Here is a 12599-nt window from a genome sequence, read left to right as displayed (position 1 = left end):
AAAGTCTAACTACCTCGTATCTACTTTCTATTTGGCTTAACGTCAGCACTTTCAACATCATCTTTTTCTTCAGGAATCAAAGCACCTTCCTTTTCTAAAAAATCAGCCAATTCTCCACTTTGAGCCATACTCATAATAATATCACAACCACCAACAAATTCTCCATTGACGTATAATTGTGGTATAGTTGGCCACGAACTAAACTCTTTTATTCCATCCCTTAATTCAGGGTCTTCCAATACATTATAAGCAGCAAATTTTGATGGATCAACTCCTTGTTGGCCCAAGGTTTGGATCGTGGCTCTCGAAAATCCACATTGAGGGAACTCAGGCGTACCTTTCATGAATAGCACAACTGGAGTGGCTTTTATGGCACTTGAAATGGCATCTCTGATCTCAGTGGAGATGAATCTGGTTTGAAGGTTCTAAAATAGAGGAGTTAGTATTGGTGAAACAGCTGAGGACCATGTGCTCCCAAGCAGGGGAGGCAATTTGGTACATACTATCCTTGGAGTGAATCTCGTATTGAAAAGGGCTCTTCTAAACATGGTTGAATATGGTTGATGTATAGATTATTAAGTGTGGTACTGATGCATCATTTTATATGATGCGATATCTTTGGTTAATGCTGGTCGTGTATTTGCTAAAAGTATCCGTTTGTAAGCAAAATTTGGTGCTGTTTCATTCGACTAAAATAGTGCAACTGGTGAGAGCAATGGCTACACACTATCTTTCACAGTTGCTGTTAGCTCCAAGGCTTCATAAAGTTGATGCTTTCTTCACAATATGCTACCAGGAACGTGTCCACTACTTCTTTACTTGATCAACACTACTCGCTCTATATTCCATCACAACACTTTACAAAGATGTACCTACCTCTTCCAGCTGATGTATACAAGATATCGCAAGTGACCCCATATCCATGCTGCTCACCCAACCCAGCAGTTAACATACTCCAACGCCACCCAAATTGGTTGTTACTTTTTGACCACAAACTCAAGGTAGCGTTACAAAAAATTATACGCATAACGTTTTTGCAACAATTTCTGGCAGTATAAATTAAATTTTACATTTTCGAAAATTGACCACCACTAATTGTTACTTTCTTCTTGACACTACCATCACTATTCTCATTCTTATAATGTTACTGCCACGTTTATTAGCATCTTTTGCCACCATCAACTTGATTCAAGCTTATTACATTCCAGCAAATGGAGAAGATTGGACAAAGTATAAACCAACTTGTGATTACTTACCAGGAAGTTTTACCAGTTTGCCATTCAAATTTGGAATTGTTGTGAATCCCTACACTGTCACTAACGAAGGGGAGTTGTTGGAACCAGAGGTGAAATCTATTGAGAGAAGTATCACCACCAGTTTTGTTACATCTGTTATTACTCCAGCTCCAAAGGAAACCAAAACTAAAGACATTATTGTTCAAATCACTGATGGTCAAGTTCAGAAAGTGAATGAAGAGTTGTGTGATCCTGAGGAGAAGAAAAAATTGGGTTTGGATAATGATCACCATGATGGTTACTTCAGTGACAAGGATGGAGATAAACATGGAAATGGTTACTACAATGCGGACAAGCATAGCAATGATGATTACCGTGAAAAGGATGAAAAATTTGGTGGTCGCAAACATTTTGATGATGACAAGCTCAACAAAGATAAGCATTTTGATGACGGAGATTTTGAAACTGTCTTGTCAAAGAGAGACGAGTTGGATGATGAAGCTGCTCATGATATTGGAGGTGATATCAAGGACAAGCCCTTTGACGAGCATTTCAAACATTACAAAGGCAAACATGGATTAAAAGGTGATGATTATGATTTGGACAACAATCATTGGGAGAAGGATAGTGGCCACTACAACGAACATGAGAGGTCAAAAGAGCACGAAAGCCATGAAGGATCCTATGCTGAACATAGGGATTTCAAAGAACGTGGCCGTCATAACCATAAAGATCACAAGGGTCATAAAGAACATGGAGATGACTTCTTCAATGACAATGATTTTACTTCACCAGTGTACTCCGTCGCTTGCTACACTAATGCCACATTACGTATGTCATTACATGATTCCATTTTACGTGATTCAGATGACAGAATTGGATGTATTGTTTCTGGTCACCAATTCCAATTTGATGGTCCTACTCCCCAACATGGTGCCGTTTTTGCCGCAGGTTGGTCAGTTACTAAAGATGGTCAATTGGCTTTAGGAAATTCAACTAAGTTCTATCAATGTGCTTCTGGTCATTTTTACAACTTGTATGATCAATCCATTGGTTTTCAATGTCATCCAGTCACTTTGGACGTGGTTGAATTGATTGACTGTTGATGAGCAGATATTTTCATCATCCGCCAATTTTTTTATACCGTTTTTACCTTGTTTAATGGCATATGATATGACTCCTTGCTTATTTTTATAGTTTTGTATGGGTCAAATAGTTTTCAATGAAAGTTTAGTCTTTAACATTTTTCATGATTCATTTCTATTAAAAGTATACTATTAATGATTACTAAGATAAAGGATCGAATAAGTTTTGCAACTTTGTGTTGCGAAATAGTCGCATACCCATGGTACTTCCATTCACAAAGTCTCCTTGCAATCGTGCTCTGCTAAACTTTGTATCCACTTGAGCTAAGCTATGGTGCCAGTTTTTCAACAATGTCCATGCCAAAATGGCATAAATCAATCCACCAAGATTATCAACTCTCCAATGATGATCAAAGTACAAATCTGCCCACCACTGTCCAAGCACATTAATTACACCTAAGAACTTAAAACTAGACCACCTTGAATAATGGCACACAAAAAAACAAATCAAACATGCAAATGCAGAATGCAATGATGGAAATGAGGCAAATTTAAGTGGAGTAGCATAGTATACTGCCTTATGGTAAAAGATTGAAAACTTCTTATCTTGCGATGCTTGTCCATCGCTATAAATCATATCAAATGTGGGGACCTTGTTATCACCATAGAGCTTTATGAATGTGGGTGGTGCATTTGGGAAAATTAAGTAAGTAAATAACAATGCTATGTTCTGTAACCCTAAGCAAAATGTAAATAGTCTCAAGGCACCGGGTGCATGCCAAATATAAAGCCATGCTCCAATCATAGGTGGTACTATAAAATGAACAGGAACGTGAAAAATCCAGGCAATGATGTTTTTCGTCTTGTAAACTGGTTGCTTAAATGTATACAATATATTGAGAATGATCCAAGCAGAGCAAAGTAAAATAACTGGCGCTTTCTTCCACCATTTATTAATGAACTCCTCGGTCGTTTCAGTACGAAAAGATTTGAAATGATAGTATTCTGAGTCTGCCGAGGATGCATTTAATTCAAACAATTCCTCTTCCTCTGTAAAATTATTCAAGTCACTTGCAGGTGATAAAGTGGATGATCCGGCAGTTGAAATCGATGGTCTTGAGCTAGCTGTAGTGGAAGCCATGCCACTATTTCCACTTTGCATCAAAACTGAGGAAACCTGCAATGGCTTTAGCTTGAAGCTATAATTTTGTTGAGGCAACATCGAACTTCCGAAAATGCCTTCCTCTTCGTCATTGTAGTAAAAATAGTTGATAATATAAGCACCAAGGCATGTAAGTAAAAGCCCGGTTATGGATCCTATTGGCAGTTTCCCAATGTCAAAGAAGTATGTATCAAATCGGTATAAAAATTTGTAAAAGACATGGTCTGGTCTTGGTATATAGTTAATCGATGAGATTACCAATATACATGCCATGACGAACCCAAAGTTGACACCAAAGTCTATTCCAAATTGTTTCCATGTTCTTTCGTTAAGTATTGCCAAGTATAATTTAGTCACCACAAGATGAATGACTTTCAAAACTTTCCATACGAGAAGAAGCAGTCGAGTTGAGACTTTTTTGACTATGGGATGCGTTTTGGCTAGTCCTCGCTTTATTAGTTGCTTCACTAGCATTGCGAGATAGGGTAGTTAGACTCAGTGCAGTATAGTTTGTTGTTGGTGCTCAATGACAACAAAATATTTACTTGCAACCGCGAGATGTTTTTAAGGTTTTTACATTTCGAGGATCTCTGCTTATCGAAAACATCAACGAAAATACTCAATTAAAAGATTGAAGTTTCAGATTGTGGTAAGCCCGGTGTTGTCTCTACAAGGGGATACCATCTAAGCAAGTAGACTAGAAATGCAAGGCCAACAATAGAAAACAGAGTACAGTGCCAAAGACCTACAAACTTGAATAACAATATCAAAATTTATTCCACTGGGCGTTTTGCTTTCTCTACATAGCAGCCAAGTCACCAAATTTTTCTCTATATCCTGGAACAACCCATTTACCGTTCTTAACCATATAAGCGGTCTTTTCGTCCAAGTCTGGTCTTACTTTAGCTACATCGTCAACGGTCAATTGGTCAAATGGTCTTGCACTTTCAATATCCTTCAAGGTGGCTTTCAATTCAGCAATCTCTTTAGTAACAGATTTTTCAGTCAATTGAGCATTTTCAACAGCCTTTTGTTCAAAAATTTCAATATTCTTCAAGTTCTTGGAAACATCAATGGTGACTGGTTTGAATGAGGTGACTGCTTTTTCAATCTCATCAACAACTTTTGAGTTTTTCAAGATTTGTCTGTAACGGTTGAAATCAACTTCAGTAGATTGACTTGACAAATCTATAAATTGTTTCTTTGCCTCTTCGTGTCTCTTTTTGAAAGCGGTCAATGATGCTGCAGTTGAGCCAGTCAATCCCAAACTCTTGATGAGTTTAGCGAAATCAACCTTCTTGGCAGCTTGTTGTGCAACGGATGACATTGTTGATATAAATTGAGTGAATAGTTAAACGAAGCGTTGAAAATTGTCTGTTCTCATACAATTTTTTCTTTAGATTTTTGTTAGCGCTACAACGTTGTTGATGTTAAACCGATTTTTATTTTGAATTTCTCTCAACCAATGAAAATTTACAATCTTTATATATTGATCTAAATACACGACCATAAAAATACCAAACCTCATTTTGCAACCATGCATAGAGTTGTCTTGTATACTAAATACTGATTACCACAAGTAAGAATGTAAGAATGTAAGAGCATCTGGTTTAAGGCGTGAAATCCTTACTGAATGCAGGATAGGTATGCAATTTTGTTCTTGTGTTGCAAATGTAAGACCAAACACTGTACAGTTTTCATTTGTCGTGAGATACGCCGACGACACGTTGAAGTGTAGCTGTAACCTGCAAGAGCAGCTCCTACTCATCCACTTATGGACGTGAAAATGTTCTTTTTTGTCGGAAGCATAACCTCGATCTAACAAGACGAATGTAAAGAGTAGTATAGATCGTATGCATGCCAACACCGACGAACATCCGTTTTTGCTTTGCACCTTGATACCCTTTATTATCCGTAGCACGATTATTTGAGCGCACATTGCGGGAGGCCATCTTAGTTCGATTCATGAGCTGTGTTGTGCCATTTTCCCTGGAAGGAGTTATAGTTTGTGTTACAAAAATGTGTGATTGAGGGAATCCGCGACATCCAAAGATCTTTTGATTTGAATAAAGATTAAACTCCTTGGGACAGCAGACATACCCACCATGAAACCACAAGACAAGCTTCTGCAAAAGAACCAAATGAAGGGTCTACATCAATTCATCGTAGACTTGAGGAATTCTAAAGACCAGGAGGAGGAATACAAGAAAATCCGTACGGAAGCAAATACTATACAAAACAAATTTCAATCCACCACATCGTTGAACAATTATCAAAAGAAAAAGTATATTTGTAAATTGATCTATATATTTATCCTGGGATATTCCGAATTGGTTAACTTTGGGTTGAACGAATCCATCGAGTTGATCAAGTCCAGCATTTTTAGCGATAAAAAGTTGGGCTATCTTGCAGTGTCGGTACTTTTGAACAATGAGAGTCCCAACAGCATTTCGTTGTATACATCCAAAGAACACTTGAATCATATTTTAGAAATCACTCATCCATATCTTGTACAGGATCTACGGTCTTCGGACGAGGAGGTAAACTGTTTGGCAATACAGATGATTGCAACATGTTTTACTGCGTCAGACACCACGATATTTGACGGCGACGGAAACGCGATTCAATGGATGGAACTTATTGACGTCGTCTTTGCTTCAGCAACTTCGCCATTACAAAAACCTGTTGTAAAACAAAAAGCATTGATAACTTTGAAATCACTACTTCAGTTGTATCCCGATGTGATCATAAAGAACAGCAACTGGATACCTCGTTTGTTGAAAATAGTAGAGGAGTCGTCTGATATCGGAGTTGTGACTGCCAGTGTGCCATTACTCGACTTTATTTTGACAATAAAACCACTACTTGTGAGGTCAGTTCTTCCATCGGTAACTCAGAGACTTTACTCATTAACTGTCTTGGATGAATGCCCCTCAGAATACTACTACTACAACACACCTGCCCCCTGGCTTACAGTAAAGTTATTACAATTTGTTGAAAACAATTTTCTTGTGTCTACAGGTAGTGGTGAGACTCAATTCTCGGCAGATCAGATTGATAGCGTCACCTTGAATCAACTTCGTCAAGTTGTATCTAAATCTATCCAAAATGCATCGCACCACATCAAGGGTTTACCCAATAGAAACTCGCGAAGCTCCATCTTGTTTCAAGCAGTATCATTGGCGGTATTTTTAGAAGCATCTCCTGAAGCTATTGCCGGTGCATCTAATGCGCTTTTGAACCTCATTGTTTCAAATGATACAAACACCAGGTATTTGGCTCTCGACGCGTTGATAAAACTAACAGCTAGACTGGAGTCACCTTACTTGTCAACAAAGGACAAATTTGGGGAGATTTTGCCAATTTTTGTCAACTTGCTCAAGGATAAGGATATATCGGTACGAAGGAAAACATTGGATTTGCTTTATACGATTTGTAATGACGACACTTATTCGGTGATTTTGAACGAGTTATTACTATATTTCCCCCATGCTGATCAACAGATGAAACAAGAGTTGGCTATAAAGATTGCGATTTTGGCAGAAAGATTTGCAACTGACTCCACGTGGTATGTTACAACAATGCTCAAGTTGCTTTCCATTGGAGGAGGCTCAAACGCCAACGGTGTTGGGTTTATTAGCAATGAAGTATGGGAAAGGATTGTACAAATAGTAGTCAACAATGACGATTTGCATAAGAAAACGGCAAAGATGATTATTAATTTGATGAAAAAGCCATTTGGGAATTCACAATCTCCCGTGTCGGAATATTTAATCAAAGTGGCAGCTTTTGTATTGGGAGAGTTTGGTCACGAGGTAAATGATCTTAACGAGACCAACGTAGGCGTGCAATTTCGTTTGCTTTATGATGCGTACTTTGGTGTATCAATCTCCACTAGAGCAATGTTGTTGAGTTCTTTTCTCAAGTTTCTTGTCAAGTTTCCAGAAGCTGATTTTGTTCCCGAGATTGTTGATTTGTTTGAAGTGGAAACTCAATCTTTGGACTTAGAGATCCAGGGTAGGGCGTACGAGTACTTGAAATTGTCCACAGTTCATTCCGACTTCAGGTTAGCCAAAACTGTAATAAAACCAGTACCTGCGTTCAATCAACAAGAAAGTCCTTTGCTAAAGAGACTTGGAGTGTTACCCAATAGACCCGGAGTTAGTAGATCCAAATCAAGAGTCTTGGCGCGGAACATCAAAACAAAACCAGAGAATGGCAATGTTGCAACAGGAGAAGGTGCCAAGGACAATGCCCTCACTAACAATTGGTATTCTGGGTTCCACAGAATGCTTCATTTTGATGCAGGCATATTCTACGAAAACAACCTCATCAAAATAACCTACAGATTGGTGAAAAGTAATAACGAGTTTGTAATCCAATTCACGATTATAAACAATGCTTCCAAGACCGTGGGTGAGACAATAACTGGATTTAATGTTCTTAAACTTGACACAATGGCAAAGAAAGAAGATCCTAATTATTTACTCAGTATTACACATTTGCCCGAATCCACAATAGCAGATCGTGGTCGCATGGATATCAGTGTCAAAGTGAGAGGGGTTGTTGAAAATCACGAGGATCCAATCATTTCCCTCACTTTTATGTGCGGTGGCTCTTTTAATCAGTTGAACTTGAAGTTTCCAGTTCAGCTTATAAAGACCCTAACATCGGCACCAATTCGTGGCATCGACGAGTTTGAGAAAAGATGGGGTCAAATAGAGGAGCATTTGGGACTCGAAAAGGGCGAGAGTATGGTTGTTGTCCATTTATCACACAGACATGATGCAGCGCAAATCTGTCGCTCCTTGTCCAGAATAGGATTTACGGTACTTACTGAATCAGACCATGGGATCAATGTGATTGGTGCAGGAATTATCCACACACAGAAATCGAATTATGGTGTGCTAGTCAAGTTACTAGGTTTGGATATAGAAGGAAAAGATTTGAAAATAATTGTACGATGTACAGGTGGTGGGGTAGCGGATATAATTTCCTCTGCCATGAAGGAGATTTTTGTAGGTAAATACAACTAAAAAATCATTGCCCGATATATTACCTGTATTTTTTCACTAATTTTGTAGAGAATGTGCAACACTTGACGGAAAGAAAAACTTTTCAAATCTAGACTTTAAGATCGTTGCGGGTCTGTTTCAAGCATCGAGGGTTAAGATTGCCTTACATCATTGTCCCCGACCTTTCTATTGTGATTTCAAAGAGTGGGTTATCAACGTGTATACAAATCTCCAAAAAGCCTTCTAAAAAATACCCAATACCGTAAAACACATGCAAGAGAGCTAATTCTTTTCTTTACGCCCGACAGGCATATCCCCACTTTACATTAGATATTACTTTAGAATGTTTACAATTCCAACAAACTTGTAGGGATCGCTTTTCTTGACGTGGGCTCAGTCATTTGATTTTTGTGCAACTAAGTTTATTTTTTGCCCATTTAGTCAAAAAAAAGATTTCCTAATCGGGAATGTAAATTGTATTTTGCAACAATTTTTTTCATAATTCCATAATATTGTATATAGTTCATCGAGTAGTATAAAACCCTATAAGGATGCCGTTTGAAATAGTTAGCGAAGAAAACTACTGCGATCCCACTACAAGAAACAATGCTTGCCAACCAGCTTCAAATCATCTTGTTGTGCTATTGTGCCAACCTTTTACAAGCAGCACCAGCACCAGCTGTTGTCACAGTTATTCAAACAGTCACATCTGGAGACACATCTTTACAAACAAGTACCGCTGGTGCAAACACTCTTAACCAAGCAGCTACAGCAGCATCAAATGTTGACTTAGCAGCAACCACGGCGGCAGCAACCACTGCAGCTGCTACCACCACTTCCTCGGGGTTTTGGAACGATTTGTTGAATAATCTTCAATCATCCTCGGCAGATTCATCTAGCTCTAGTGACTCATCATCTGGATCTTCAAGTGGGTCTTCGTTTTCAAGCTTTTTGAGCGGTTTATTTGGAAATTCAGATTCAACTGCATCGACCGCATCAACAAGCTCAACTTCAAGTAGCTCAAGTGGATCAAGCTTTTGGAATAGATTATCTGATTTACTTTCAGGATCATCTGACTCCTCATCATCAGCTACACCAGTAGCAACATCTGCCAATACGGTTACCCCATCAACAAGTTCAGCCGGACTTGGTTTCACAGCTTCGTCATCCCAATCACAACCATCCATCTTCTCCACATCCTCAGCATTACCATCATCATCATCATCATCATCATCATCATCCTCATCATCATCATCGGACATTTATGCTGCCATTGCCGATTCAGATGATGTTGATGCTTCCTTTGCCAGTGACATCTTGGATGCTCACAACCAATACAGAGCACAACATCAAGCTGGAGATTTGGCATGGGATGTTGATACCTACAACTACGCCAAGAATAATGCCGACAACTACGATTGCTCAGGTGTATTGACACATACCCATGGTCAATATGGCGAGAACTTGGCCGCTGGTTTCAAGGATGGGCCAAGTGCTGTTAAAGCTTGGTACGACGAGGGAGAAACCTATAATTATACTGCTGCCAATGAATATAATCACTTTACTCAAGTTGTTTGGAAAGGGTCTACGAAAGTTGGTTGTGCGTATAAAGATTGTACGAGTACCGGATGGGGCTTGTACATTGTTTGTGAGTATGACCCCGCTGGTAATATTATCGGTTGGGAGAAAGCAAATGTATTGCCATAGTGAGAAGGGCATTTTATTGACGTTGACTCATACCATTTCAATTCTCTATAGGTTTTTAAGTTTAATTTAAAAAGTAATATTTGTTTGAATATTTACCTCCTTATATCCGTGAATTCTTTTACAAAATACTTTTTATGTATTTTAGTAACTCTGCCTTGTCTTTACATGACAAGGTCTAACTGCTCTAGTTAGCATCTCATTCACTTGCAACAATTTTCCGCTAAATAGAAGAACTTTCGAATTCGCGTTATTTCTCCATCACATCGCAGACTGAGTTTCTCCAACTCCACGACATTCATGCCAAAATATGTATTTGAAAATGGTCTACGGAAGGTACTACCGTACTATATGAACTACCAAACACACGCAAAGCAAAGATGGGTTGGACGTACCTTGATTGAGACGTATATTAACGACTTTGGTGAGCCATTAGATGGAGTCATCAACGACATACAAAAAGGCAAGCTATATGTAGTTAATAATGTTGGAACGTCTTTACCGAGTGAACTGCTAATAGGCTTGGACGTTCTATCGCTGAGGATAGTAGAGACTAAAGACGTAGTGCACCATTTCAAACACAAACATGAACCAGCTATACCTTGGCAAGAGAAGATTCCAATTCTTTATGAAGACGAGGAAATCATAGTTGTGAACAAGCCCTCTGGCGTACCGACCCATCCTTCAGGAAATTACCTGCACAATAGTCTTTCGGAGATTGTGAAGGAGATGTACGGATTTGATTCAATTTGGACATGCCATCGCTTAGATAAAGTGACAAGTGGAGTTCTCATTTTATGCAAAAGTAGAGATTCCGCAATTAAATTCCTGAATCTACTCCAGGCTAAAAAGAATAGAGTAAAGAAAGTGTATTTGGCGAGAGTGAAAGGTGAATTTCCCTCTGGCAAACATGTTTACAAGTGCCCCATATTTGCAGTGAATATGAATGGTTATTTACAACCTGGTGATTTAGAAAATGTACAAGCAGATACAGCGACAATATTTCAAAGAATACACTATAGTAAAGAACTCAACGAAAGTATCGTCAAGTGCCAGCCGATTTCGGGAAAATTTCATCAAATTAGAATTCATTTGCGAAATTTGGGATATCCAATATCTAATGATCACTTTTATAACCCTAGTGAAACATCGAAAACGTATTTTGCAAAGTCAAAATTGGAGGCTGCTTTGTATGAAAAGTTGTTTCAAGCCTACCCTGAATTTCGAACAACGTCATCTCCGGGAAGTCAACAAAGTGCTTCAAATACACTCAATTTGTTGAAAGTAATCAACTGGAATTCTGATTCTAGTATCAAAGAACAATTCATGGAGCTTAAACGTGCACACTCGGTTGATTTGAAATCGCGTAAGTCGGCAGTCTGCTCCGAATGTGAAAGACCATTGTTTGAAGAAGATTATGTGGTAAATTCGTCAATTTATTTACATGCATTTAGTTTCAAGTATGAAGACAATTGCTTTGAAACTGATCTTCCTGCGTGGGCCCGAATATGCTAACCTGTCTCCCCAGACTTTTTGAAACTGAATTTCAAAGCCCCTTTATTCAAAAAAGGAAATCTAATCCTTTTGTTGTCAAGATCTTTAACTCCATAGCTGTATTGTATATGTTTTAGCTGTTGTGGCGAAGGCTTTTTTGACTTGTTAAACACTCTCTTCAAATCATTCCATACTTGCTCTTTCTCCAATAAAGAGAAGCACATATTTTTTAAATCTTTTAATACAACATCCTCTTGCTCTTTATTTACAGGCACCTTGGCAACATGAAAAACAAAAATTCCAAACAAGCGGTCCCTTTTCTGATGATTCGTAAAATTTTGCAAGGTTTGAGCAAATAACTCTCTAAGCTGTTTCTTTGATTTGGATCTTCCACACGCAGATTGCATTGGCAGCGGTTTACTGTTGAAAAATTGTAGATCTTTATATTTGCGTCGGCTTTTAAATCCAATCTCCAAGGGCTTGTCATTCAACATAGGTATCTGATGCATGTTGAAAACAAGTGACACATTTGACTTTCTGAAATTGGAAAAGATATGATCTCGAGGAAATAACTGCACTGATAAGAACCGATTTCTCACGATTGGTGGGAACGTCTTTAATTTGTACTGTCTTTGTAACAATTGGTGTACTATATTATCGACCCCTCTGATTTGTGAACGATCCTTTGGAAATGCCAGTGTTTGAAAAGGGTGTCGTATTTTGAGCTGCTGGTTGGGAATACGTATGGGTTGAACCTTCACGGAATCATATCTTGATTTGGCAATAGTAGGAGCAGCTTGTAAAGCTCCTGAAGGTGTCTTTATTATGTTGCATCTTGCAACAATGCGTGTGTTAGAAGTCAGTCTATTCAAAAGTGCTTGGATAGAGCTCATGTATCATCTCT

The 12599-nt window shown here is 38.5% G+C and overlaps 8 protein-coding genes across 8 annotated transcripts; 4 read left to right on the top strand and 4 right to left on the bottom strand. All coding sequences in view use genetic code 12, as the record gives it.

Annotated features, from left to right (window-relative positions):
* Positions 1-20: 20 nt before the first annotated feature.
* On the bottom strand, positions 21-548 carry CORT_0A08060 (Grx5 protein; the record flags this gene model as incomplete). The annotated part of the gene is made up of 2 exons (XM_003866582.1): positions 21-425; positions 504-548. The coding sequence occupies 2 exons, from the start codon at positions 546-548 to the stop codon at positions 21-23; spliced, it is 450 nt and encodes a 149-aa protein (XP_003866630.1).
* Positions 549-1141: 593 nt separating this feature from the next.
* CORT_0A08050 (Pir32 cell wall structural component) lies at positions 1142-2341 on the top strand (the record flags this gene model as incomplete). Its single annotated transcript, XM_003866581.1, has 1 exon — positions 1142-2341. The coding sequence occupies one exon, from the start codon at positions 1142-1144 to the stop codon at positions 2339-2341; it is 1200 nt and encodes a 399-aa protein (XP_003866629.1).
* Positions 2342-2522: 181 nt separating this feature from the next.
* Positions 2523-3956, bottom strand: CORT_0A08040 (hypothetical protein; the record flags this gene model as incomplete). Its single annotated transcript, XM_003866580.1, has 1 exon — positions 2523-3956. One exon carries the CDS (start codon positions 3954-3956, stop codon positions 2523-2525), a length of 1434 nt encoding a protein of 477 aa, XP_003866628.1.
* Positions 3957-4281: 325 nt separating this feature from the next.
* On the bottom strand, positions 4282-4809 carry CORT_0A08030 (Atp7 subunit of the F1F0-ATPase complex; the record flags this gene model as incomplete). The annotated part of the gene is made up of 1 exon (XM_003866579.1): positions 4282-4809. One exon carries the CDS (start codon positions 4807-4809, stop codon positions 4282-4284), a length of 528 nt encoding a protein of 175 aa, XP_003866627.1.
* A 778-nt stretch (positions 4810-5587) lies between these two features.
* CORT_0A08010 (hypothetical protein) lies at positions 5588-8518 on the top strand (the record flags this gene model as incomplete). The annotated part of the gene is made up of 1 exon (XM_003866578.1): positions 5588-8518. The coding sequence occupies one exon, from the start codon at positions 5588-5590 to the stop codon at positions 8516-8518; it is 2931 nt and encodes a 976-aa protein (XP_003866626.1).
* A 585-nt stretch (positions 8519-9103) lies between these two features.
* Positions 9104-10204, top strand: CORT_0A08000 (Pry1 protein; the record flags this gene model as incomplete). The annotated part of the gene is made up of 1 exon (XM_003866577.1): positions 9104-10204. One exon carries the CDS (start codon positions 9104-9106, stop codon positions 10202-10204), a length of 1101 nt encoding a protein of 366 aa, XP_003866625.1.
* A 297-nt stretch (positions 10205-10501) lies between these two features.
* On the top strand, positions 10502-11716 carry CORT_0A07990 (hypothetical protein; the record flags this gene model as incomplete). Its single annotated transcript, XM_003866576.1, has 1 exon — positions 10502-11716. One exon carries the CDS (start codon positions 10502-10504, stop codon positions 11714-11716), a length of 1215 nt encoding a protein of 404 aa, XP_003866624.1.
* On the bottom strand, positions 11713-12588 carry CORT_0A07980 (hypothetical protein; the record flags this gene model as incomplete). Its single annotated transcript, XM_003866575.1, has 1 exon — positions 11713-12588. The coding sequence occupies one exon, from the start codon at positions 12586-12588 to the stop codon at positions 11713-11715; it is 876 nt and encodes a 291-aa protein (XP_003866623.1).
* Positions 12589-12599: the final 11 nt, after the last annotated feature.

Source organism: Candida orthopsilosis (genome assembly GCF_000315875.1).
Source record: "Candida orthopsilosis Co 90-125, chromosome 1 draft sequence".
In the NCBI taxonomy this organism is placed as follows: domain Eukaryota; kingdom Fungi; phylum Ascomycota; class Pichiomycetes; order Serinales; family Debaryomycetaceae; genus Lodderomyces; species Lodderomyces orthopsilosis.
Note: the sequence above shows the minus strand (reverse complement) of the source record. Positions and strands in the feature narration are given on the sequence as shown.